At 41.6% G+C, this 26,398-nt stretch overlaps 4 protein-coding genes across 4 annotated transcripts; 2 read left to right on the top strand and 2 right to left on the bottom strand.

Moving 5' to 3' along the window:
• On the bottom strand, nucleotides 1–10,249 carry vps33b (VPS33B late endosome and lysosome associated). Its single transcript, XM_084540947.1, has 24 exons — nucleotides 10,213–10,249; nucleotides 9,760–9,901; nucleotides 8,585–8,665; nucleotides 8,439–8,500; nucleotides 8,297–8,346; nucleotides 7,088–7,155; nucleotides 6,963–7,008; nucleotides 6,781–6,875; nucleotides 5,792–5,896; nucleotides 5,588–5,678; nucleotides 5,431–5,508; nucleotides 4,993–5,066; nucleotides 4,821–4,907; nucleotides 4,016–4,106; nucleotides 3,856–3,930; nucleotides 3,543–3,607; nucleotides 3,401–3,455; nucleotides 3,271–3,317; nucleotides 2,918–3,050; nucleotides 2,738–2,811; nucleotides 2,528–2,629; nucleotides 2,337–2,412; nucleotides 2,011–2,139; nucleotides 1–559 (listed from the first exon to the last, which is right to left on the bottom strand). The coding sequence occupies exons 2-24, from the start codon at nucleotides 9,856–9,858 to the stop codon at nucleotides 480–482; spliced, it is 1,863 nt and encodes a 620-aa protein (XP_084397073.1). The 5' UTR covers nucleotides 9,859–9,901; nucleotides 10,213–10,249; the 3' UTR covers nucleotides 1–479.
• On the top strand, nucleotides 10,249–13,430 carry hddc3 (HD domain containing 3). The gene is made up of 4 exons (XM_084540951.1): nucleotides 10,249–10,490; nucleotides 11,485–11,540; nucleotides 11,643–11,883; nucleotides 13,056–13,430. The coding sequence occupies exons 1-4, from the start codon at nucleotides 10,379–10,381 to the stop codon at nucleotides 13,184–13,186; spliced, it is 540 nt and encodes a 179-aa protein (XP_084397077.1). The 5' UTR covers nucleotides 10,249–10,378; the 3' UTR covers nucleotides 13,187–13,430.
• Nucleotides 13,431–14,332: 902 nt separating this feature from the next.
• mfap1 (microfibril associated protein 1) lies at nucleotides 14,333–17,548 on the top strand. Its single transcript, XM_084541792.1, has 8 exons — nucleotides 14,333–14,505; nucleotides 15,273–15,489; nucleotides 15,585–15,723; nucleotides 15,822–16,009; nucleotides 16,101–16,370; nucleotides 16,497–16,656; nucleotides 16,747–16,836; nucleotides 17,068–17,548. The coding sequence occupies exons 1-8, from the start codon at nucleotides 14,424–14,426 to the stop codon at nucleotides 17,245–17,247; spliced, it is 1,326 nt and encodes a 441-aa protein (XP_084397918.1). The 5' UTR covers nucleotides 14,333–14,423; the 3' UTR covers nucleotides 17,248–17,548.
• Nucleotides 17,549–17,550: 2 nt separating this feature from the next.
• hypk (huntingtin interacting protein K) lies at nucleotides 17,551–20,317 on the bottom strand. The gene is made up of 4 exons (XM_084541793.1): nucleotides 20,141–20,317; nucleotides 18,690–18,745; nucleotides 18,507–18,558; nucleotides 17,551–17,774 (listed from the first exon to the last, which is right to left on the bottom strand). Exons 1-4 carry the CDS (start codon nucleotides 20,300–20,302, stop codon nucleotides 17,679–17,681), a joined length of 366 nt encoding a protein of 121 aa, XP_084397919.1. The 5' UTR covers nucleotides 20,303–20,317; the 3' UTR covers nucleotides 17,551–17,678.
• Between the last annotated feature and the right edge of the window lie 6,081 nt (nucleotides 20,318–26,398).

Genomic DNA, 26,398 nt, shown 5'->3' with positions numbered 1-26,398 from the left:
CAGTTTACAGTTCAAAATACGCGTACCGCAGCGTTCTGCGCTCTGATTGGCTCGTTTCTGCGGGTGCGCTTGCTGTGCCACACCGAATCGAGCCGCCTGGGCGGTTCCTTCTGTTGACGAAGGAACCGCCCACTCCTCGAGTTGCTCATGAATGGAATCAAACGCACACGGCTGTCATGCGGGTGTGGTAATGTAATTTAGCATTAATAGAGCTGTTGTTGTTATTTTTAGATCGGGTGAGCTCACCAACCGGTAAACGCCTTCTAAATAATTACATAACAGAAAAGCGACAACTGTATTAAAACATTTATTCACTTTTTTTACATCTTTACATTAATGTTGTAGTCGGAAACAGGCCAGAAGCGAGCATTTCTCCACCTGTAACACCAGAGTTTGAATGCATGCCACCTGGCTGCAGGAATGTGTTCATAATTGTCCATATGAATGAGCTGCCAGTGTTCATGTCAGTGACTGCAGCTTCATACATGGTTGTCCTGCAGAGCCTCTAAAAGTCTTGAGCTGTTTGTGATCGCAGTGGTTACCACGATGAATTTATAACCTGCAACAAGAAGACACAGAAGTTTGTTAAAATACTACTTGAACCTACTTCCAGGTCTTTGAGTTGAGATTATTTGTAAATCACTAACACAATAACAGCAGATAATTTGGTGCAGCTTTCACTAATAAGTCTGAATTTTGAAATAAGTTTATGGATCAATGAAGATATATTTGATCCTATCGTATAGTTGATTGCAAGTTTAACCAAATTCTGTGTTAAATCAGCAGGTTTTTGCATTGTATTTAATTTAAACATTAAAGAACATAATACATTTGTCTTTATTGTGCATGTACAATGAAACTGAAAATGCAGACTTTCACAGTGCAAACACAGCAAAACTATAAAAGCACTAAAAGCTACAGAAATGGTAAATAAGACTTTAAATGAAAGTTAAACAACAAGGCATTTCAGATTTATTGCATGACCTCTTTAGCATTTAGTGAGGTTTGGACTCACTACTATTTTGGAGTTGTTTGTCTGACTTACAAGTCAAATTTAATAGAAAATAAATGTCAAAATAAAAACTTTTGTTTTAATCTATTTGTCAATTTATTGTATTTTTACTTTAAAAGCTAAGAAGAACCAAACGTGAACCCACCCCTGAACTAATTCTCAGATGAGGCACCCTTTCATTTTATTACAAGTTCCTTTTTCTCCACATTACCTTTTTCAAATCCACTGTACAGATATTATCCAATGTATTATGTATTATGTATGTATATCCAATGTATAGCTATTATGAAATAGAGTACCACTATGATACTGACCACAATTCATTATGGAAAGAATACAGGATCAGTTCCTCCAATCACAGGTGAGTATCTGGTCGTTACAGACCCTAGTCATGTGAGTTTCAGGTTCTAATAAAAACCTAAACTCCCCACCAATCATTCAGAGCTGTAGAAGCTACGAAAAGGCAGTTTTTCTTGGCTCAACTTTGTTTTTAGTATACACTGTATGGCTAATTAGGTATCTAATAACAACAATTTATTAATTAATTCAATCTTATCTACTTGGCTTGGAATAAAGCTTTTCTTTCGAGGAAAATTACAATTTCCTCTTAGGACACTTTAAAGAAAAACAATCAGCCAAAATATAAAGAATTACTGATAATTTCTCACAAAGAAAATACATGTAACGTTGCAAGAAAGTGCCCCTGAATTAAAGAAAATGTGACGTGTTTTAAAGGTTGTATACTCCAGGTGACTGCTAAGAATTAGGGCACTGATAAAGGACTTACTTCTTATAAAATAATGATCATGCCACAAGGACAACCTCTGCTAATGTTATTATTATTTAAAAAGCCTTTTAACCCCGTAAATCATCACTAGTAGTTCAGAATGAGGCTTTCATCTGTTAGATTTGTAGTGAGGACAGCAGAACTGAAGCTAAACGCCAAACAACAAGAACAGTAAGACAAAACACAGAAGGGAGGGAATCAGCATTTTTACCTTTCTCTCTGCCGAGGAAACGAAGAGCAGAAATCTCAGAGAAGGTGCATCCACCGAGGAACATGACCACGATGATGCGCTGAGCATCGGTCTTCGCTCCTAAATCGGCTCCGTTGGCTCCGTTGGCTCCTGATGAGACAGAAAAAAAAAACCTTCAGTGCTCATCAAGACCTGTACATGTTGATTTTTCTATTTTAACATTGACCTCAGCTTCCTCATATTATATACTGGATCTAGGTTCTGAGTCATGCAGGTAAAATAAGTGCAATTTTGGTGCATTGCAGTCTGCTGTTTAGTTCTGGGTGTCGTTCTCCTGTTGTTCTAACCTGTTACTGCAAAGTCATGTCCGTTCAGCAGCCTGGTGACCTCTTCAAGTCCCGTCCAACCGTCTCGCTCCAGCACCTACGCGACCGCACACCGGGGATAACGTTTAAAAAAAGATGTTAATAAGCTCTGATAAACTCACTGGTTTCCTCCACACATCACTGCAGTAAATTAACCCTGCTGGTTGACTCACCTGCTTGATCAGCTGGCAGCTCAGAGGGACGTAGGCGCCGCTGAAAATGTAGGCCATGTCTGGTGGGACGCGCAGGTCGTACTCCTCATCGGACTTTGGCACCTTTACGCAAAAATATCACGATCCAGTTACCAAAGCTTTGAGAGAAGGTTAAAACTGAAAACGGTATTTGATGCTATTTAGGGAAGAGAAATGGTTAAGTTAATTTACCAGGTTGAGCTTTCTGCTCAAGGCTCTGAAATGGCTCTTCTTTGCCAGAGAAGAAAAGGCGTCCGTCAGTTTTCCTGAAAAGACGAAGCAATAAGAAGGACGTTCGTGCACTTTTTGGTATCAGTGTACAGCTGGATAGAGAAATAGTTTGTTAAGGAGGAGGCTAAAAATGCTAATAACCTCCTGTTTTGTCGTTGACCAGTTTTCCCACTTTGCTCTCCATAACGGTTAGTGTCTCCCCCGGCTGCTGCTCCACCAGCAGCCCCAACTGCCTCAGGTTGGAAAGCGTGAGCAGGTGTTCCACTCCGTAGCTCTGGAATGAGGTCAGAAAAGGTGACACTTCAGACGTCAGAGGATGATAAAATCAGTGTGTGTTGGTGTGTGTCTCAGTATTTTCCGATTTCACCGCTCTGGTTGCCTTTGGAGGCCTGAAACAAGTCAGTCTTAATGAAAACATAAATCGTTAAAAGCTGGGTATTGTGTTGTATTCTGGGACTGTTTTCAGTCTAATAAAAGTAAAAAAGTCTTCTCACCTGTAGAAACTGTGCTTTTAATGAGCGGTAATCTTTTGGCAGAAGCCCTGTAATAAAAATATCATCACAGTTAAATAAAGAACATGAGAATAATCTGAGTTTGGCTTTGAAATAACGAAAGTCAATTCACCGTTTTCCGTTATAGACAGAAGACAAAGCAGCCTTAGACTTTCTATCATGGAGATCTAGAGAGAAGAAGAAAAAAAAAAGATTTTATAGGTGAAGGTAACAAATCAGATCTGACCTTGTTTTTCCTGTTTGAGCCAACCCACCTGTCTGTTAATATGCTCCTCTATGAAAGAAATACATTCACGGATTTCGAATCCTTCAAGTAGAGCTGGAAGAACACAAGAAATCAAGATCTGCATCAAACACAATCTGCAAACATAAATAAATAAAAACCTGGACATGAGCAGAAATCACACCAGCATCAATCACATGTATGTAAGTATGCGCTTGTGCACACAGCTGCTTGATATCAATAAATTAAAGTTAAGTTTGTGACTCTGGCCAAAGAGCAATATTATGTGCAGTCTCTCAGCTTCACTAATCAAAGACATTTAAGGAGGAGTAAAGTATTCTCACAGTGTTCTGTCTTCAGCAGCTCCTGAAAATCCTGTTTTGTTTTCTTCTTCATTATCGATTCACTCGCGCCGATGTCTGAAAGAGAACAGCCCTACCTGTGAATATTATACAGAATATATGACGAGCATTTTAACTTGCTGAATGCCACCGTAGGACTCACGTAGGCTAAGTAGACGATGTTCCTGCTTTAACCCTTTAAGTTCCTCCGACACGAACGTCTTCATCTGCTTTATGTCCATCCCCCGACGCTTCTGTGGAACAAACAGAGGAAAGAAGAAAGAAGAGTTTCAGCTGCTGTGCTCTCACCTGCCAAAACATAATAAATAAATATCATAAAAAAATAAAGCAGAGTAATAGAAATAAAAACTAATTTAAAAGTAGATAGAAATTAAATAAAGAGGAAAACAGTTTTAATGGAGTTAACAGTTCTGCAAAGATTTGTTTGGAGCCTGGATTTGAAGGTTGTCAAAGTCTAAGCTTCAGATGTCAGTAAAAGTCAGAGCAGGCGGTGCAATAAGATGGATTGCTGAGGACGTGGGGGGCCTTTGAGGGGAGGGGCCTCTGTGGATCATCCCACAGATACTTGATCAGTTTGGGATCTAGTGAATTTGGAGGCCAGGTCAACACCTTGTGCTGTTCTTCATGTTTGTTTGAGTTGTTCCTAAAGCGTTTTCGTGTGTGTCTTCTGCTGGAGATAGCTGTCACTCATTGCTATGGGGTGGGGGTGTCTGGTCTAGTCTAGGTGGGTGCTAACATCCACAAGTTACATCCACACCAGTGAATGCCAGGTCTAAAAGTTTCCCAGCAGAACATTGAACTGTCACAAGATGGTTGATGTTATTCACTTCTCCTGTCAGTGGTCATAATGTTGTGGCTGATCGGTGTATACTGCACCCGCTATATATGGTTAAAAAATGAAACCACAGCTGAATTTGTAAGTGCGACCGTCAGAAACATTCACTCACATCATACGCAGTCTGCAGATTCCTGGCTTTCTGACTGAGAATGCCGAAGACGTTGGAGAAATGCTCATTTCTGATTTCACCGAAGACCTGCGAGACAAACGGACGTTTAACGTAACAACGAGACGGCGTCAAGTCTGCAGCCGACGGTCCGCGCATTTAACGTCAGTCCTACCTTATCCTGAGAGTTCAGCATGACTTTCACGCTCTTGTCGGAGGAGGTGACGTCAGGTCCAAACTCCACGCATCCTGCAACAGAGACGCTGTGATGAGACGACACATCGACGCACGAAAAACCTGACACTGGAGTCAGTTTCGATAATGACTCTAATCGTTCATGCTTTAAATTATATGTGAACTGAGTATTTAACTTCAATGTTCTTACCTTCAATTCACAAAAACAGGATTTTTAACAGAGCAACGTGTACACAATGTAAACGTAGGCAGTTCCCAACAGAGAGACCCCAGATCAACTTTCAGCCACATCTGCAGCGTTTGCATGAGTTTTTGTACACGTTGTATTTGTACATTTGTGTGTCTGCTTTGTCTTTAGATGCCACCACATAAACAAACAACTAGAAAACAACAGCGTTGAATATTAACTGATACTCACCACATTTAATTTTAAATATGTCGTCCACGAGTCCTTCGTAAACAACCTGCGAGCACAGAGGCGTGACAAAGTCCACGTCTGCAACGACAACAACGACGTTAGATCGGGAAGAGAGAACGACGACACAGGACGTGATGAGAGAAGGACGACCTCCTACCTCTGTCGATAAGAAAAACCTTCCCTATTTCGGCCTGACGAGTCTTTTGTTCTCCCTCTTCCGCCTGCTTCCGCCACGACTCGTACACCATCTGATGTCAGGCAGACAAGAATTTATCCGTGTGCACATCTCCAGAAACGACGGTAGACACTTTATTTTAGAGGACATAGTGATCTGAAAGTTTGTCTTGTGATCAAACCGCACCTTGGAGCAGCGTCCGATCCCGTAGACCTTCGAGAACGGGCCGTAAAGGGAGTGAAGGAGGTGTAGAGCGCTACCAGCGGTCCTCACCCAGCGCTGGTCTCCTGCCTGGAATAAAAGTGTAGTTATTTTAGTTATTAGGTCTATTCAAACAGAAAGAAACAGTTCCAGAGTGAAGACTTATTTGATTCTTTCAAGTGTTTTTAAATTTAAATACTCCAGCTTCCTCCCCCCGTCCAAAGACATGCTGGTTAGGTTCATTGGTGATTCTAAATTGGCCGTAGGTGTGAGTGTGAATGGTTGTCTGTCTCTCTGTGTTAGCCCTGAGATAGACTGGAGACCCAATGACAGCTGGGATAGGCTCCAGCCCCCCCCCCCCCCCACCCCCCACCCGACCCTCCAGAGGACAAGCGGTTACAGAAAATGAATGAATCATTCATTTCCATCTGCTTATCTGAGGTCGGGTCACGGTGGCAACAGGAAAAGTAATTAACTCCAGACGTCTCTCTCCCCAGAAACACATTCCAGTTCTTCCCGGGGAATCCCGAGGCGTTCCCAGACCAGACGGGAGATATAATCCCTCCAGCAAATTCTGCGTCTGCCCCGGGGTCTCCTCCCGGCTGGCCGTGTCTAGTAAACCTCCAAAGGGAGGCGCATCTGAACGAGATGCCCAAACCAAACCAACTGCCCCCCTTTCAATTGTGAGCTAAAGGAATGATTTCAAGATTTAAAAGGGGAAGATACTGTGGCCCAGAAGGGTTAGAGGGTTAACATTTCAATCCCTGGTCTTTGAGTAAGACACTGAATCCTAAGTTATGTTTGTGCGAACGAGTGAGGTGTCATGCTTTATGTACCAATAAGTAGAAAGGAGCTACATAAATACAGGACCATTTACTTTAAACGATTAACTAGGAAGCAAACTGTCCGTCTTAACCGATTAAACAACGTCTTGGTTAATGACTTTAGCTCTATTTTCCCAAGCGTGCAATTACCAGGAAGTTGTCCCGAAAGAATTCTGGCAGCTCCAGACTGACGATGTCGTCGTCAAGCGGAAGAAGGTAGAAAGCCCATTCGTCAGTGGTCACATCTGTAGGAAGAAACGAAAAAGACTTTAACGCGTTCTGGTCACTGCTTCTGAAACAAACAGCATAAAAGCAAACTAATAAAAGCTCACCGCCAAAGATCCCCTGCTCCTCCAACACGGCTTCACAAGCGTAGAACTGGACAAGAAAGAAAGGTCAGCGGGTAAATATCAAGAAGAACTTCAACTAATACACACGACAGCAGAGAGGGAAATACCTTCTGAGGAGTAAAGATTATCTTGTATCTTCTAAACTTTCCCACCGCCTTGTCTGCATTGGCCACATCTGGAACAACGAGGAATAAAAGCGTAAAAATAAATACCTATAAAATAAAAATGTAATATTTTACATTCAAAACACTGTCAATACACCACCTGGATTTAACTAATCAAACAGGTAGGAGCCTCCTATTGGATAATTACTGCATGGGTGATTATCTTTCAGCTGGTAACAAGCTATTTAACCCCAACTGATGCAATGAGTAGCTTCTCATTTCTTCAACAACCATGTCTAAAGACACATCCTGTGGTCGTGGAAAAGATGTTAGTCTGTTTGAGAAGGGTCAAATCATTGGCATGCATCAAGCAGAGAAAACATCTAAGGAGATTGTAGAAACTACTAAAACTGGGTTAAGAACTGTCCAAGGCATTATTAAAAACTGGAAGGATAGTGGAGAACCATCAGGGTAAGAAGAGAGGCAGATGAAGTGATGCACCCATCATGCCTAGTGTCTACTGTACAAGCCTGTGGGGGCAGTGCTATGATCTGGGGTTGCTGCAGTTGCTCAGGTCTAGGTTCAGCAACATTATGTGTCCAAAGAATGAAGTCAGCTGACTACCTGAATATACTGAATGACCAGGTTATTCCATCAATGGATCATATTCCAAGATGACAATGCCAGGATTCATGGGGCTCAGATTGTGAAAGAGTGGTTCAGGGAGCATGAGACATCATTTTCACACATGGATTGGCCACCACAGAGTCCAGACCTTAACCCCATTGAGAATCTTTGGGATGTGCTGGAGAAGGCTTTGTGTAGTGGTCAGACTCTCCCATCATCAATACAAGATCTTGGTGAAACATTAATGCAACACTGGATGGAAATAAATCTGGTGACACAACTTATTGAAACAATGCCACAGAGAATGTGTGCTGTAATCAAAGCTTAAGGCGGTCATGGTTTGCACTACTGGAAAAATTCCAGCTGTTTCTGAAAGCTGAGACGTTGCTTTACAGCCACTCCCAGGAGATTACACTCATATAACATGCAGAAAATATATTTAAAGTTCCAGGTATTCTGGAAGAAATGTGCTCACTCACAGGATATTTTCAGGCCTGTTAAGTTCAAACAACCAGGCTGACCCTTCAGGCTCAGGTGTTGCTTATTAAAAGATCATTAATGACACTGACAAGCTAAACTACTTACCACATATCCACTTCACAGTATGTATTCTTGGCCGGATCAGAAAACAGAGCCTGCAAAAAGACAAAGGCTAAACATCAGTAGACGGTCACATCAGGTGTTTGCGTGTGGAAATTCTGTATTGGCGTGAAAATGCATCGCTCACTGATCTGAGGTGCTGACAATAGGTTTGTGTTCCACTTTGTAGAGTTTGTCGACTTCGTGTTGCTGCCAGAGAAGAAATAAAAATGTTTGAAAAACAACTGATATTGGAGGAGAGTCTTTGTCTGAAGAGTCAGGAGAGTGGGTCACCTTCAGCGTTGACACGTTAGCAATACGATCCAGCGGGCTCATCAAGTCCGCTTCAATGAAGAGGTCTTTCTTCCCCGGGAGCTGCGGGATATGAGAAGGACGAGTGAAGACGTGGGACAAGCTGTACAGCAGCGAAGACACACAATACGCTCTCTGTTGTTCACAACAGATTGCATATCTATCTCTCTATAAACACTAATTTTAGCTTTAACTTTGATGTTCATGTTACTCAGCACAAAGACCACTGTAGTCTACTGAAGATGTAAACCTATGAAAAACTAATTTATTTTTAATGTATGTATTGTTACACGGGATTCATTAACAATAATAATACAGAATATCTGCAGACTAATCATTTCACATGGCCCACACTAACTGACAGGTGTGTAGCCAGCCACCAGACACCCATACCTGCCAGTTCATTAGGTACGCTACTGGGAAAACAATCTAATATAACAGTCCTGCACTAAATCTTGTCTTCGTGTAGGTTCTGGTATTAAACATCACTTTAAAAGAACTTGTGTTGTGTTGTAACGTCACGTCTCTTTCATTCTGACAATCCTATTTTATTTCTATTCAGTTTAACAGCACCACAAACTCCATCCTCCCAGTTTACATGTTCCCACCGTCCTTGCGTGGGTTTCCTCCTGGCACCCCGGTTTCCTCCCACCATCATCAAAAACCTAGCCGCTGGGTCAGGTCGGCCCACAGCGCGCTCCGTCGCAGCGACTCAGGACTAACCCTCCATCCAACCATGTCATTTCATTATACAATGGTGTATAATAATAAAATAAAGCACTTTACTTTACTAGCAGGATGGTGTGTGGGTGGGATTCTTTGAAAATGAAACTTAAGTGTCAGTTTTCATTGTGACAAGGAAACATGTCAACCAGTGAAAAAGTGTGACTTATTGGTGTGTTTTTTGGTGAACACTGGACTGATGCCTGCCATTCATATGCAGACTACTCATTCATTGTATGACTGGATGTTTTGTTGACAGTAATAATACAGAATATCTTCACAGAAAGACAACACACAGTCTAAACTGACAGGTTACTACTGTTACTACTACTACAGTGACATTCTGTTTACATGCCACATTACTGGTGACAAGCCAGGTGGCAGCCAGACGACCCAAACTAATCAGAGGACACATTACAGTGACTCGTTCCTACCTGTTCCAGCAGGTAGATGAGCTGATCTCTGGCCAGTCTCTTCAGCAGAGAGAAGTCAGGGAACTCGGGGGAATCTCTCCTACTGGCACTGTGAGCCATGGTGGACCACAACAACGGGGACAGGACAACACCCACTCATCCACTGGAAAAGAGAAATGTTCACGTAGTACCCTAAAAGCATAACATGCAGCGAGGGAGCGGCTGCAAACAAGAAAAATACACAAGAGCGACTAAATTAAACTGTGCTGTCGTTAACCAACTAGCTAGGTTAGCTTACAGGGTGAAAACAAATCTGTCACATTACATCTTTTTACAACGGCGCCAAAACGCTGACACTGCTGTAGAATATTTCCCCGCAACAAAAATTAATTAATTAAAATATATGACACAAATTAAGCGACGTGTCAGTCTTCAAACATGCACAAAACGCGTTTAACTAGTATTAGCCGCTACCTGCTTCCGTAGCTAAGTGGGCGGAATCGTTCTCATCGTCGGCAGCAGCAGCAGTTTCCAGTCGGACGCCACAAAGGGACGGACCGCGACAAATTTGTAGAAGGATAGATCGAAACCACCTGACGCCGTCTCTCTGTCACTGAACGTACGCGCACATTTACCAAAAATGAACTCAGACGCGTGTTTGTTGCTGGAAACGGTTCATTTTGCCGCAGAGAAACATCGCAGTCAGCGGCGTAAGGATCCAGAAGGAACGCCGTACATTAACCACCCCATTGGTAGGTGGCAGACTTTGTTTTGATGCCTTCAAGTGCCGCTCGTAAATTACTTAACTCCCACTGAAGGTAAACTTTTAGTATCGAGTGATTGTTTTATGAAGTATTAAAATTATTTATTTCTTGTTTATACTTGTATTTTTCATTGATTCGTGTTGTTTTATCACATTAAAAAGAGTTGAATGATGCATTAGTCTTAAATTAGCAACTAAAAAAACATAAACAGCTGTTTCCTTAAGGCAAGCCACTGTAAATAAGTATAGTATGGGTTAAATAATATAGTGACATCCACATAGATTGACGTATTATTATTATTCAGGTTTACAACAAGTGTGCACACTGGCAGTTGACTGGCTGTGTATAAAAGTGGGTTAGTGATTACAAATACAAGTATTGCACAAAACCAAATGAACAAATTCAGCAGTGCAAGAGGGATATGTTGTACTAGTAGTAGTGCAAATAAAGTACTCTGTAGTATTAGTAGTAGCAGTAGTAAATTGTGAACTTGCTTAACCAGAATACAGGATCACATCGATATTTGTAAAGGAAACATTTTAGTTCTTAATTCAGAAGTTGTGGACCACAGTGACGTGTAGCACGGACAATAAATACAATTAACAAATGAAATGAAAGTTTTTCTTGTATAAGTTTTCATTTGCCACGTAACTAAAGCCGTCAGATAGAGGTGGAGCGTTTGGACAACAATGGAGCAATGTGGCGCAGAAGGAATGCGTTGAGTCAGACTATGATGACGGATGTTTGCAAGACCGGTTTGTTTTTGAGTTTGATCTTTTGCGTGAAATTTGAGGAACAAAGGAAGTGAAAGGTAATTTAACGTTCACTGGAGGGGGATCGGCGCTGATGATGCTGCAGACTCCTGGTCCATGAGGCCATCTTGCAAATTTAGTGATGTCTGAGTACAATATGATTTACCTTCCTACTTGTCCTGAAAACAGTTTTGCTGAATTCCCTCTTTCTTTCTCTGTGTATTTTTAAGGAGTAGCGAGAATCCTCAGCCACGAAGGAGGAGTCACAGACATCGAGGTTTTACAAGTAAGTAATCAGCTCTCACCCGTCGGTTATGGTCGAGTGCACGGCGTCTCGTATCGCTGAGCCTGCCCGCTGTCCTCCCCCCCCCCCCCCCCCCTCTTGCAGGCTGCTCTGCTTCACGACACGGTGGAGGACACGGACACCACTCCCTCGGAGCTCGAAGCCAAGTTCGGGCCCAGCGTGGCTCGTATCGTTCAGGAGGTGACGGACGACAAGAGTCTGCCCAGGCAGGAGAGGAAGCGTCAGCAGGTGGTACACGCGCCCCACTGCAGCCGCCAGGCCAAGCTGGTGAAACTGGCAGATAAACTGTACAACCTGAGGGACCTGAACCGCTGCACACCTGTCGGTCAGTATCTCTGCTCTCATGCTGGGACTGAGTCAAGGTTATCTATGCTTTTTAAACAAATGATGTTAAGTAGTTACTTTGAATTTTGTAATTTAACAGAACAATCTGATAAAACTTGGAATAATGGGTTGAAAATGTGTTTTTTTTTTTAACATATGCACAGTAATACACTTGCCAGTTCATTAGGTACACTAGTCAACCATGTTAATATAACAGTCCTGCACTAAATCTCATCTAATGCTGCTCTAACAGCTTTCTGGAGTCAGCATTTCCTAAATCTCATCTATCAGAGTGTTATTGAGGCGCTGTGATCATAGACTGTATAAAGATGGACAGTGGAACAGCTCCTCTAAAGTGAAGCCAAAGCAAGTAGAGCTCCTCCTGGTGGCTGGCTGCAGTATAGGTCATAAGCTCCACCTCCTTCACGTTAGTGGGCGGGACTTGTGCCAAACTAAAACACTAAAATATCATATAATACATCATATAAATTCTTTCAAGGATATTTTCTGTCATTTTAGGTAGTTAATATAATACTGATGCATATTTAAGTGTCAATTCTTTGAATAAGTTTCATTTTAGTTATTTGACGCTATAGAAACAGGAGGTGACATAATGGTGGCCACCAGTTGCCGTGCCAACCGCTCCCTAAAGCACGCCGTGGGGCCATGAGAGTTTAAAAAAAACAAAAAAAAAAACGTGTATAATCCAACATTTCCTTGTAGCAGGTGGAGGTAGAGCAGAGTGTATTATTAATTAAATGAAAACATGAGTGAGTCTGGAGGAAGTGTGGGCGGGGCATCGATATGGCGGCTTCGCGTGGCTCCACTCTCAGACCGTACTGATCAGTCTCTGGCTCCAAACTCACAAGATGGCGGCGCCCGGGAAATAGCATCAGTTTGGCCAATGAGAGGAAGTGGAGTGTACATATTTATATACAGTCTATGGCTGTGGTAAGATCTGGCTCAGCTGGTTAGATGAGGCCAGGCAGGTTCTTCCACACCAGACTATTTCTAGCACAGACGCGTTCACACTATAGACTGTGGAAAAAAAATGGATGACGCGTCTACACTTCCTCCCGTTGGTCTGCGCAGTACCTACCAAGAGTGGAACCAAAGAGCAAATGCAGTGGAGTAAAAGTGTAAAACCATATTTTGTGTGTGTCTGTTCGGCAGGCTGGACAGCGGAGCGGGTCCAGGAGTATTTCGTGTGGGCCTCTGAGGTGGTGAGAGGTCTGAAAGGAACCAACTCGGCTCTGGAGGAGAAGCTGTCAGAGCTGTTTAAGCAGAGAGGACTCCAGCTCTGACAACATGGCGGAGAACGGACTCTTTAGAGCATTTTAATTTATAAATCAACACAGTTTATTTCCATCTTTATTTCTATTTATATCTGTGTACATTCAGGGTAGTGGAACATGAGGGGATGTCGTCAGGGTGACGGATGCGACGCAGCATCGCTTTAATTTCTGTAGAAACACATGGATACTGTCTGATACGGTGGATGTAAAGAAATACTCTATCAATAATAAACTTTTTTTTTTTTTTACCCTATGTTGTAATTGATCTGTTGTTATTTCAAATCAGGAGAAGAAGACCAGGAAGTTACACAGCATTTTTTTTTTTCTTTCTCAAGCAAAGTGGCTCAAATATTTTAATATTTCCAGCACATAGTTAAGATACTTGGAGTGTATTTTATTTAATGCAACTTTATAATTTGAATCCATTTGAATTTATTTGACAGTTTTAGTTCATTTATTATTTTCTTTGTGTATGCTTACATTTTTACGCTGATGATCCTCTGATCTACCTGTTAACACGTCAGATATGGGGAAACCTGATTAACCAACATTAAGCAACTGCTTCCATGACATTAAAAAAAATGCACGAGTAACAACTTCCTGTAGCTGAACTGTAATTAACCACAACAGCTGATGTCTTTGATGATTTTTTTAGTTGTTCCTGAAGCGTTTTTGTGTGTGCGCCTGTGTCAGGCTGCATCCTGCTGGGGAAGCTTGAGGGGGGTACATTCACATGACTGAATGCCAGGTCCAAAAGTTTCCCAGCAGAACATTGAATTGTCACAAGATGATCAATATCATTTACTTCTCCTGTCACTGGTCATAATGTTGTGGCTGATCGGTGTATGCTTAAATTGTAGTGCTTTGTATCATGGGAGCCACTAGGGGGCAGCATTACATTGATGAATGGCAGAATATCAACGGTCCCTTCACTTCTCTGACTTTTTAAGGCTTACTTGTTTGTTTTTAACAAATTAAAAATAAATATATTTATAATAAATTAAAAATAAACACCTAATTATCGGTGCCCACTGGTTCCGCTGTGAAACTTTAGCCACATTTGCTAAATTCATCGTGTCTACTCCTTCTCGGGCGGAAGACGCCGTCGGAACAAATCCACTTCCGGTCCCTCCGTAAATTGTGTTGAACTTCCGTTTGACTGTAGCGACGGGACGAGCTCATTTTGTCGCAGCTAAAGACCCGTTTTTATTCTTCATTTCGGTTGTAAATCGTCGACCGGGCAGCCATGTCTAGTCGCGAAGCGCTCAACATGAAGGTGCCGCCGATCCAGTCCACGGCCGGAGCCGTTCCGATCCGGAACGAGAAAGGTGAGGGGGGGTAGCCGAGCGTTAGGTAGCAGGCGGCTAGCGGCGTGCTAAGCCAGCTAGCACACTGTCGCTTCGCTATTTACACGAAATAAAACAAAACAGTACAATAAGTCTATTGTTTGTTTAATAAAACTTTTCATTAACATTAGGAGCAAATCGAAAATATAATATAAATATAGTAATATATGGGTTTCCACGTAGTTGTGGCCAGATAAGTAGATTCAGGAGCAAAACAACAACACAAACCACCTTAAAAGTGACAATAAAGCAGAATTAACTCTTGTCTGACAGGTTAGACATGAGCCTAAGAGCACGATGCAATTATATTTATGTCTGCAGCCAATTTATGTGTTTTCATTGTTTAATTTGTTTTAGAGCAAAGAAGAACAAGTAAGTTAGGAGACTGCTTATATTTAATAAACCATCCTTTAAAAAAAAATGAACTTTCTTAAGAAAAATAAGGCACATTGCTGTCCGCCGTTTAGTCCTGGGTCTCAATGTTGTGTTCTGTCCACTTGTCTTTCTAAAACAGTGGACAAATTTGAAATAGCGGTTGTTTTCATGGGAAAAAATGCAGTCTTCTATGTAATTTTCACACTTTTCACACTCACTCACTTTGCAAATTCATGTTCCAGGCCACATAAGACACTCTGGCGGGCCCCAAGTTTGACACCTGTGATTTAGGATCATGTTCATGTTTTAGATATATTGTTTTAGTCCAAAGTGTTAAGAAGACTCAAGCAAACGTATATATGTGTGTCTCCCAGGTGAGCTCTCCATGGAGAAGGTGAAGGTGAAGAGGTACGTGTCGGGCAAACGTCCGGACTACGCGCCAATGGAGTCGTCGGACGAGGAAGACGAGGACTTCCAGTTTGTGAAGAAGGGAAAGGAAGCGGAGCCGGAGGTGGAGCTGGAGGAAGAGGAGGTCTCGGACCCGCGTCTGAAACGTTTGCTCAACCGCGTCTCTGAGGACGTGGAAGAGAGGTATCGTAACAGCTCATATGTTTTTTTTACTTGAGATGGGGGAAAGGATATTCGTGGTGATGAAAATCTGATTTGACTCATTTATTTATCCCCAGACTTGCGAGACACAGACAGATCGCAGAGCCTGAGGTCGTGGCTGAGAGCAGCGAGGACTCCGATGAAGGCACGTGGCACCCAGAGCACGAGGAGAGCAGTGAGGAGGAGGAGGAAGAGGAGGAAGAAGTGGATGATGAGGTGGATTTAATGCTCCAATTTGTGATAGTGTTTGGTTTTCTTTTTACTTAAACTGCTCTCAGGAAAGTTTTTAACGCGCATGTGTTGATCGTGGGCAGGAAATTGAGAGGAGACGAGCGATGATGCGTCAACGCGCCGTAGAAAGAAAGAACGAGGAGATGGAGGTCATGGAGGTGGAGGAGGAGGGGAAGTCCGGGGAGGAGTCAGAGTCCGAGTCTGAATATGAAGAATACACAGACAGCGAGGATGAAGCAGAGCCGAGGCTCAAACCCGTCTTCATTCGCAAGTATGAACTTAAACGTCCCAAAATGTTTCTATAAAAAAAAATAAAGTGAGAGCTTTATTATTAACGTGCGTCATCTGTGTTCGTTCCTCAGAAAGGACAGAGTCACGGTGGCCGAGCGCGAAGCAGAAGAGCTGAAGCAGAGGGAGCTGGAGGCGGAGGCCAAGAAGCAGGCGGAGGAGCGACGGCGCTACACCCTCAAGATCGTGGAGGAGGAGGCCAAGAAGGAGTTCGAGGAGAACAGGCGCACGCTGGCCGCTCTGGACGCCCTGGACACGGACGGAGAGAACGAGGAGGAGGAGTACGAAGCCTGGAAGGTCAGAGAGCTGAAGCGCATCAAGAGGGACAGAGAGGCCCGAGAAGCGTAAGTGAACGCGAATATGACTCCTATTCACAGCTAAATGAATGTTCAGCAGCTTCCAGAGAGCGAGGGGCTGCTGTCGTTGGTGAGGGGTGATAGTAACGGTGATGATTGTTGTTAATTTCTCAGCATGGAGAAGGAGAAGGCTGAAATTGAGCGATTCCACAACTTGACGGAGGAGGAGCGCAGGGCTGAGCTACGCAACAGCGGCAAGCTTGTCACCAACAAAGCCTCCAAGGGCAAATACAAGTTCCTCCAGAAGTACTACCACAGAGGAGCCTTCTTCATGGTGAGTCACTGTTATCTGAGACGGTCTCATCTCACCTCTAGAGAACCTCCTAAATGGTCTCTAACTATCAACGTGTGGTTTCTGTTCCAGGACGAGGAGGAGGACGTGTACAAGAGAGACTTCAGCTCGCCTACTCTGGAGGATCATTTCAACAAAACCATCTTACCCAAAGTCATGCAGGTGGGTTGAAGAGACACGACTTGAGCTCTGTGTCCTTGTTTGAACAGATTTAGATATCTTCTAGTGTGCTTCAAGTTACTGTGACAAGCTGGAGCGAGCTAGATGAACCTCACAGCTTTGATTTGTCACGTTAACTTTGAGTGGGAGAAAACCACTCCTCAGATTATTGGCAGGAATCCCACAAAATAGTCAATTTAATTTCGCTCTCTGACCCGTTTTCTTTCCCCCCAGGTCAAAAACTTTGGCCGGTCTGGACGCACCAAGTACACCCACCTGGTGGACCAGGACACCACGTCGTTCGACTCGGCCTGGGCCCAGGAGAGCGCTCAGAACAGCAAGTTCTTCAAGCAGAAGGCGGCAGGCGTGAGGGACGTGTTTGACCGCCCCACGGTGAAGAAGAGGAAGACTTAGGAGGAGCACGGGCTTGAAACGGACACGGACTGTGCAGAGATTTAGCTGCATCCTGGACTTTATGTTGTGGAAGGAACGCAGCGGATCGACTGGTGCACCATCAGAGTCCAGCTGTAAAATGCTTCAAGATACTTCCTTCACTTTGACGCGGTGTCTTGTGAAGTAATTTTTGTAAATACTCGGCTTGTGACGTGACCTCGTGTATCGAGCCTCACGCTGATTTTCTTGCTTTCCAGATGTTGTAACTTCATGTTTGAATAAAAGCCGTATTTTCATTGTTTTTACACACAAACAAGACAAAGGCAAACTGTCAACTTTTATTTAAAAAAAAAAAAAAAAAACAACACCACAAGAGTTCAGCCCGACTGATCTGATGAGACCTCGGTTTGAAAGGAAAAAGAGAAGCAGTCCAGTGTGTACAAGCTGTTTGTTCAGTTGGTCAGAGCCACCAGAGCCTCCACCACGTTGCCCATGTGTTCCCTCAGACTGCGCTCCGCCACCACCCTCGAAATCTCCATCTCTGACATCTGCACAAAGACAAGAGTATGAGTCAGTACAGCTGAAACAATGAGCTTAACAAAAGTGAGATGGAACACATTCAAAAACAACCTTTGTGATTATAAGTTGTGGCCAAAAGTATATGGACATTAATTTGGGGTCTAGTTTTTGAATTCTAATGAAGTAAGGGTCTAAAATTAAATTTTTCCTGTTTCAACATGAGATGCAAACGTACTCAAATCAGATTTACGCTGCCTCTAATCAACAGAAGTGTTTTGGTATTAGATCCGTTTCACTTGTTAACTTTATCCTGCATTAATTTCCCATCATCTTGGACATTTACGGACATATTCAAGACAAAAGGGAAGGAACTTAATGTTATCTCTGTGTGCTGCTGTGTTGTGTATGCTGAGGAGCTAATTGAAATTCTTGTAAAGAAGTAGCTCACAAAAATATCCAAAGAGGAAATTTAGGTCCATGAAGAATTTTTCCTCAATTTTGATTAAAACAACTAATTCAGAATGAACTGAACATCAGCGTCAGTACTTTTTGTGTCTGAATGGGAGATAAATCTTTGTAGCCACGTTAGAAAATGTTTAGGAAAATCTGTGAAGGCTATTACAGCAGCACATTGACTGCGATGGTTTTGCAATAAAAATGTTCTAGAGAAAGGTTGACGGTGTCGGCGTGCACCTGCACCGTGTGTGGTTTTATATTAAAACAGGACCAGAGCAACTCATCCCAGAATGAAATAAACTTACGATGAGCTCTACGTCCTCTTTCTTGATGGTGACTTTGGCCAACTCCTTTTCTCTGAAAGCACAAAAGAAAAGAAAAAAATGCTCATATCAGAGATGTTTGAGATAAAAAACAAAACAAGGATCTAACGCTTAATGTTAAATGTATAAAACATAAATGAAAACCAGGCTGAACACTGATCTTACCTCTCTTGCTTGGCTTTTTGTTCTCGTGACCTCCTGTCTCCAATCACTGACATGGCCTGAAAACACACACTCTGATCAAAATCTGTTGCAATTAAAAAAAAACATAAATAAATCTTTAACTCCGTTTTATATTTGAATTCATTTTTTACCAGTCAAAAGTCTGGACACATCTTCTCATTCAGTTCTTTCTCTTTCTTATCATTTTCTACATTGTAGATAAATACTGAAGACATGAAGGAACGAATATGTCTTAGATATATTTTTTCACTCTCTGAGGTCGTCACCTGGTACGGTTTTTAATTAACAGATGTGTCTTTCTTTCCTTCTTTATGTGTTGTGCAGAGGTAGGGTTGGTCCACAACTCTATTTAAATTCTGTTCTAATCCATGTTACGGCAAAAAACACTCAACTGAGTAAAGAGAAACGATAATCCATCGTCACTTTAAGACATAAAGGTCAGTCAGTCCAGAAAAATTCAAGAACATTGAACAAATCCTCAACTGCAGTTACGAAAACCATCAAACCAACGCTACGTCAAACTGACTCTAATGACAAAAGGCAGAACAAGACACTGGGATGCACAGAAAGAATGAATAAACTAAAGAAAAATAACTTTCAGCAGCAAATGTAGAATAAAGCAAGCGCACATCTTAAACTGCAAAAACTGACATCATGAAACAACCTAAATCATTTTTTGGCTATCAAGATAATTCTTCTTACTATTTTTTTTGTGTGTTTTTAAATTTATATTACATCATATTAAGCTATTGTAACTTGTAATTGATATTTTCTTACTGGTTCTTAGTTAAATTGATGCTTAAAATGAGAACTAAAGGTTTTAGATGAACATAAACAAGTGCAAAACTACTCTGTCAGTTTATTGGCAAACTTTTAATCTCTATTACATATATTAAGATATTAGAAACAGATTATGAACAAACGTAATTAATTGATTTGTCTGACACCACACCAATTAAATGTCCATAGATGAAACACAGAACAGATTAATGACAGTATTGAGCACAAAGTGTGAACTATTGCTATTGAGTAAACTGTTCTGTTCCTATTTCTCTTGTATCAACACAAAATGACTTGTTTTTAGTCTGAAAACACTAGTTTTAAGGTGTATGTGGATATCTGTGGGTTCTTTGAGGCTACATAGATTAACTTGCTGAGTTTTTACAGTGTAAGCTAGCTGGTTAGCTACAAGACAGCTAGCTTACACTGACAACCGTTACTCAATTATTAAATCACTAACAGTCTATTAGCATGTGTTGTTCACAATAAATATGGAAACTATTTATGAACCAAAACATGCAGCTAAATATGAAGCTAACTAAAGAATTCACGTGGTTTGGTGTCAGAGATGATGACCGGACAGTCAAGGCAGCAGCCGCCGCCGGGGCCGGGGCCGCATGTTTCCGGTGCTAACGTTAGCCAGCGGTTCTCACCGTTTCTAAGTCGGAGCTGGAGATTTCCTTCTCCTCCGCATAGTCCGTGACTCTCTCCAGGTCGGCGGCTCCGCTGTCATGTTTCCGAGGCTTCTCTGCCGGCTTCCCGGTGCAGTTTTCCTCGGCTTCCAGGTCCAAGTCGACGTCTCCCTCAGCCGCCATGTTCGCTGCAGTGAGGGCCGGAACGAAGAGAAAGGTTCCTTCAGACGTCGGAGGGAGTTCAGGGCAGTACCGGAAGACATTTTATTTTTTATTTAATATTAAAAAGGACAAACACTTAGAAGCAATTACTGTTTTAAATAAAATTTAATTTCCGCAGAGAATTATTAAGTAAGTATTCAATAATAATTTATAACATAAAATGAACAAATATACAAAATAGCAATAGCAGCCATGTTGTAAGAAAAAAGTAATTACAAAAAAATAAATAACAGTGAAAGCGAGACATTCAGTTACATATTTATATCTAGGGTGAAATGAAAGAATATGGCAGGCATTTATAAAGATAAATGGCATTCTTGGATATTATCAGTTTTAAAGACTACAAAAAAAATCTTTCAATAAAATTTGTGATACGTGTGCTAACCTTTAAGAATCTACATTTGAGTACAAAGTATTTGGCATATTTTATTAAATAATTATTAAGAAAGTCAAAATTCAACTGCAGAAATCCTTCCAGAATATTGGACAGTTTACAAGAAAAGCAAAGATGGTCCATTGTTTCCAGAGTATTGGAAGACAATGAGAAGAAAAAAGTGCCTCACTTACAAATTTAATTCAAAATGCACGTGGATTTATTGAAATTGCGGGGAAAAAACAATATAATTGACACATTATTTTGACAATAAAATAAAGTAAAGTAGTTTTGTCACCTTGGTAATTGCTGATTTGGTAAGAGAGCAAGAACACAGAGAACACGCACAGATTTGAACATAAAAGACATTAAAAAAGAAACATAACATGTAATGAAGTCGACCTACATAAGATATACTGGCTGGGAATAGCACAGGCATGATTTAATCCTGCAGCAAGATTTGTAAAAAAAAAATTAAAAAAAAAAACTAAACAATAATAATAATAATACAGAAAAAACACTAAAAAACTCAAATATTATTGTCCAGCCAAGTTATCCTACCTTAGTCAGCTTTGTGATTTGGAACGACAGCTGAACAACAAACTGACGAGCACAGTTACCTCTGCAGCCTCAATGACTGAAGCCAACAATCAGTGTGTAGGCTGTAGACATAATATTTATAGTAAAATAACAAATATCTACTTCATAGTTAAGAGCTCTACTCACTAATTAATTAGCAATAAACAAATATACACAATGAACCTCAGTATATGCGATAGTCAACTTCCAGAGAGGCAACTCTGAGTTTCAGCTACAGTCAAAATCAAGGTCATGGTGACTTGAATGTAAAGTAATGTCTGTCCTTGAAGGCACTCAGACACTATTAATCACCTGGGGATGAAGTCTCATTTATTTAGTCTTGACTATAAATAACAAATATTTAATTCAAGTCATTGTCAGTGGAGTTATTTTTATTCTTTGACTTAATGTCACAGCCTTCATTTCTGATTTGATCAAACTTCAATCAGCAGGTTTAAGACACCACATCAGAGAGTTAATGAGAAATAAGGGCAATAACTGGATTATGTGGTCACTCTAACTGTCCGGACTACTAAACCACTCTGCTCTCTTCCTTGTTCTATTCTCGTCTGTTATAAGAGGTTTACATGTGCTTCTGCCCCTGCACAGATTTCCTGAGTCTCCAGACGTTTCCAACGCTTTTGTGTACCTGAGCTTTTTCAAGCCGCCCACCTTAATCAGATTAAAGGAAAGAGAAACCTGTCCGTGCCTTTAACCCCCTAAACAGAGTGACAACAACATCAGTGCTCTGTGGTGTCGTCCCGGGGGAGATGTGCGGCGACGCGAGCGTCCGGAGGGATGGCACCTGGGCCGGAGAGACGTCGCTGTCGTCACTCAAACCCCTTCATCCTGCTCTATGACTGATAGCTGCGTTGACTGCAAGGAGCTCTGTCTGGATTGGGCCTCGGCGACGTGATGTCGGGACACTGGCTTCGGCCTCAGGTCAGACTCTGCAGGACACTGAGATTTAGATGCTGAAAGAGGCAAAAAAAAAAAATCACAAAACATTTCTTCCAGTGTGGGGAAACAGTTTGCAAAGGGTGCATGTACATGTATGTGAATGAGAATATCTTGGAGTAAAGAAGACTTAAAGACATAAAGGTCACAGCTTTAACTTCCTCTTTATGAGTGCTGCATAAACTAGTGTGTTTTATTTCAAAATATTTACAAATGCCAAATATATGTAAGCAATTAAAAAGACATATTTTATATTATTATAACTGGGTTTGACTGCATTGTCATTCATTAGCTGTGACTCTTCAGAGAATGGAGATGGGCCTTCTGAGGGTGTCCTGTGGGGGGGGGGGGGGGGGGGCTTTGAGGGGAGGGGCCTCTGTGGATCATCCCACAGATACTTGATCAGTTTGGAATCTAGTGAATTTGGAGGCCAGGTCAACACCTTGTGCTGTTCTTCATGTTTTTTTTTTTAGTTGTTCCTAAAGTGTTTTTGTGTGTGTGTCTGTGTCAGGCTGCATCCTGCTGGGGATGGCTGCTGCCATCAAGGAGTGTCATTGCTATGGGGTGGGGGTGCCTGGTCTGGTCTAGGTGGGTGCTACATGTCTAAGTAACATCCACACCAATGAATGCCAGGTCCAGAAGTTTCCCAGCAGAACACTGAGCTGTCACAAGATGGTCAATGTTATTCACTTCTCCTGTCAGTGGTTATAATGTTGTGGCTGATCAGTGTATTTCAAAGTATGAAGACAGATAAATGTAAATTTAAATGTGTACAGAGAAATCAAAGAAATTAAACATTTGCATAGAATTTAAATATGTACAGAGAAATTAAATATGTAGAGGAGTTAAAACTCTGAAAGTTAAAAAATGTGCAGAGCAATTAAACATCTGCATAGAAAATAAATATATAACTGTGTTAAGTTAACCCGTGCTAATCGTCTATACAAAAACTATATAAAAAAAATATATAATTAGGCTGTAAACAGATGAATGAAGTGAATAAATGAATGAAAGTCACAGTCACCACATGTAGCAGAGGTAGACAGGCATGGCAATGACAGAGTGTCCAGGAAGTAATGCAAAAAGATTTGTCCGTCTTCTATTGTGTCTCCTGCCATCACTGAGAGCTGTTGTACAGTCTGATGGCCAGGGGGACGAAAGAGTTCTTCAGTCTGTTGGTGGAGCAGGATTGAGACAGCAGCCTGCCACTGAACACACTCCTCTGCCTGATGAAGGTGTTGTGCAGAGGCTGGTGGGCGTTGTCCAGTATGGACAGCAGTTTGTCCAGGGTCCCTCTCTCTGCCACTGTCACCCTGAAGGCAGGGCTGTTCACATACTTTTGAGATTGTAGGTTAAATCATACAATAACCAGGCTTCCTGCCAGTTCATCAGGTACATTCTAATACAACAGTGCTGCATTGAATCCTATCAGCATCAGATTAGACTAAACAACAGAAACATTTTTAATTTCAATTCGATCTGACGCTGTTTTACATCAACTGAACATCACAACAGTCATGAAGGAGGATTTAGGGACCTGGTGTACCTAATGTTTTGTCAGGTGAGCGTATATTTTAATGCTAAACTTTTGGTGCAAATTCAAGAATGCAGTAAAGGTGTTTCTATTAATAATCTGTCCTCACTGTACGTCCTCAGAAGACGATGTTGATGCTGTGGACTGAGTCAGGTCCCAGGTCTGAATGAGCACATTGTGTTTCTACATGAAGGATTATTCTTAATGCTCTCAGCTGCATGTGAGTCATTTCTAACTGGCATATACCCACTCTTTAAACAAGTTTTAAAAGATGTCGTTCAGAAACCTTTGTTCCGTCAGACTGTTAACTGAACAATGAATAGATCATTTTTCTTTTTTGTCTCTTTGGTAAACAAGGCTTGGGCTTCAGCCAGCTGTCATTGCGCAAGCCTATTGAAACCATAGATTGAACGCTTTCACTCAGGCGGCGATTTGCATTCACTAATTTGCTTTTGTTTGTTCCTCTTTGGCACTTCCTCCTCTCCCACAAGGCAGCAGCAATTATCTGAGAGTGAAAGGGGCCCCCAGGAATGCCGGGCCGCGGCCGACTGGAACCGCTCAGAGCGAAACGCGTGTTTGCCACAGAGGCCGAGCGGTTTGTAGCCGCAACACGTTGGAGCAGATAATAAAAGCTCAAATTAAGGCTATTACATGAATGAATGTTTGTTTGTTTTTTTAGCTTGTGGATGAATTTTTAATCCTAAAACTTGTTATATAATATATTTTTATGGCTCTTTAAACACTGTCCGATCAGGTTAAGGACATGTTTATAAATTACATAATTCATTTTATTCTTTTACTATACTCTCACGTGTAGCATCTTATTTACGCCAAGAGCCATTTACCAGTTAATCGATCACGTTATTCCATATATGTATACATATATATTTATATATCCTCTGAGGAACGTGCACCAAACTCCAGGTCAAACCGTCCAATAGAAATATTTCAAGCCATGCTGTGAACATAGGCAGTGGTGGTGGTTCTCCGTGCCTCGTTTTGATAATTCTGCATATTTTTGTGGTAATTTCATTAATTTTTCACACATTTCTTGTGCTCTTGTGTCTCCTTTTGCTAATTGTGCATCACTTTATGTCGTTTTGTGTCTTTTTACAGGCCATTGCGGTCAATTTGTTCATTTTACACGTATTTGTGGAAGTTTTTGCATCCTGTTTTGGTAATTTAGTATCTTAGTTTGGTCATTTTGTGTCTGTTGGTGGTAATTTTGTGTCTTTTATAACACTTCTGCATCTCTTTTGCGGTTGGTCCAAGTGTCGTTCTGATCATTTTCCATGTATTTGCAGTTATTTAGTGTCTTTTGGGTCGTTTTTGCTTCTCTTTGCGTTTGATTTCTGCCTCATTTAGGTTGTTTCGCGTCTCACTTTTGGTCATTTTGAGTCTTTTATCATTGTTCTTCACTTCCGTATGGTTAAAGGAGGTGTCATTCCGATCAGTTGCCATTTATTTGTGGTCATTTGGTGTCTCTCGGGTGCTTTGCTTCTCTTTATTGTCCATTTGTGTCGCAGTTTGGTAGTTTTGCATCACTCTATTATATGTCATTATATGTACTTACTTCTCTTACTGGTTGTCTTAAATTTCTTTGTGCTCATTTTGCATCTTAGTTTGTGTTGCATTTTAGCCTCTTTCTGTCCTTTTGTTCAGGTAAAAACAGTTTGCTGATATCAATGAATTCGTGACTTTTGGATGTGGCGAGGCGTTTAAGTTCCTGCCGCTCACAGTCCGTCTGTCCCTTTCATTCATAGTCGCTGCTCTGCCGCCTCTAGAGCCTCAGACTACCAGACTAATCCTACAACCCTAGATGATCTGGAAGGTTCTCGGGGAGTCTGCGTTCACTGGGTTTGTAAGTCCAAGCCTCTTAGTCTGAACTGAGCTGACCTCTGACGTTTCCTCTTATTTAAACTCTTGTTTGTTACTGAGTTCCCTGGAAGTAAATCTGGCCGGATCACATCACGGCTCTTCTGAAGTATTACGGAAAGATATTGGCACAGGCCGCTGTTTTCCAACATCCATGTAAAGAGTTACCAGGCTGTAAACAACTCGGTCTGATAAAGTGGTTAAATATAACATCACGGATATATACACTGCCTGGCCGATTTAACTAATCAAACAGGTAGGAGCCTCCTATTGGATAATTACTGCATGGGTGCTTATCTTTCAGCTGGCAACAAGTTATTTAAACCCAACTGATGCAATGAGTAGCTTCTCATTTCTTCAACAACCATGTCTAAAGACACATCCTGTGGTCGTGGAAAAGATGTTAGTCTGTTAGAGAAGGGTCAAATCATTGGCATGCATCAAGCAGAGAAAACATCTAAGGAGATTGTAGAAACTACTAAAACTGGGTTAAGAACTGTCCAACACATTATTAAAAACTGGAAGGATAGTGGGGAACCATCAGGGTAAGAAGAGAGGCAGATGAAGTGATGCACCCATAGTGTCTACTGTACAAGCCTGTGGGGGCAGTGCTATGATCTGGGGTTGCTGCAGTTGCTCAGGTCTAGGTTCAGGTTTAGGGTTAGGGTTTGCTTTATACTGTGTATTGAGTTGTGGAATATTATTTTAGATACATAATTATTTCTTTATCAGCCCCTAC

The sequence above is a fragment of the Chelon labrosus genome (assembly GCF_963514085.1).
Source record: "Chelon labrosus genome assembly, chromosome: 3".
NCBI lineage: Eukaryota > Metazoa > Chordata > Actinopteri > Mugiliformes > Mugilidae > Chelon > Chelon labrosus.
Note: the sequence above shows the minus strand (reverse complement) of the source record. Positions and strands in the feature narration are given on the sequence as shown.

What these genes read in the sequence shown, in the direction of transcription:
- vps33b (XM_084540947.1), bottom strand. Translation starts at nt 9,858, where the DNA reads ATGGCTCACAGTGCCAGTAGGAGAGATTCCCCCGAGTTCCCTGACTTC. An exon ending in TGCTGAACTCTCAGGATAAG is followed by an intron (nt 4,908 to 4,992) that starts GTAGGACTGACG and finishes TTTGTCTCGCAG; the next exon opens with GTCTTCGGTGAAATCAGAAA. An exon ending in TAAAAGCACAGTTTCTACAG is followed by an intron (nt 3,051 to 3,270) that starts GTGAGAAGACTT and finishes ACCTCATTCCAG; the next exon opens with AGCTACGGAGTGGAACACCT.
- hypk (XM_084541793.1), bottom strand. Translation starts at nt 20,302, where the DNA reads ATGGCGGCTGAGGGAGACGTCGACTTGGACCTGGAAGCCGAGGAAAAC. An exon ending in CCAGCTCCGACTTAGAAACG is followed by an intron (nt 18,746 to 20,140) that starts GTGAGAACCGCT and finishes GTGTGTTTTCAG; the next exon opens with GCCATGTCAGTGATTGGAGA. An exon ending in CAAAAAGCCAAGCAAGAGAG is followed by an intron (nt 18,559 to 18,689) that starts GTAAGATCAGTG and finishes TTGTGCTTTCAG; the next exon opens with AGAAAAGGAGTTGGCCAAAG.
- hddc3 (XM_084540951.1), top strand. Translation starts at nt 10,379, where the DNA reads ATGAACTCAGACGCGTGTTTGTTGCTGGAAACGGTTCATTTTGCCGCA. An exon ending in GTACATTAACCACCCCATTG is followed by an intron (nt 10,491 to 11,484) that starts GTAGGTGGCAGA and finishes TGTATTTTTAAG; the next exon opens with GAGTAGCGAGAATCCTCAGC. An exon ending in GAACCGCTGCACACCTGTCG is followed by an intron (nt 11,884 to 13,055) that starts GTCAGTATCTCT and finishes TCTGTTCGGCAG; the next exon opens with GCTGGACAGCGGAGCGGGTC.
- mfap1 (XM_084541792.1), top strand. Translation starts at nt 14,424, where the DNA reads ATGTCTAGTCGCGAAGCGCTCAACATGAAGGTGCCGCCGATCCAGTCC. An exon ending in TCTGAGGACGTGGAAGAGAG is followed by an intron (nt 15,490 to 15,584) that starts GTATCGTAACAG and finishes ATTTATCCCCAG; the next exon opens with ACTTGCGAGACACAGACAGA. An exon ending in AAACCCGTCTTCATTCGCAA is followed by an intron (nt 16,010 to 16,100) that starts GTATGAACTTAA and finishes TTCGTTCCTCAG; the next exon opens with AAAGGACAGAGTCACGGTGG.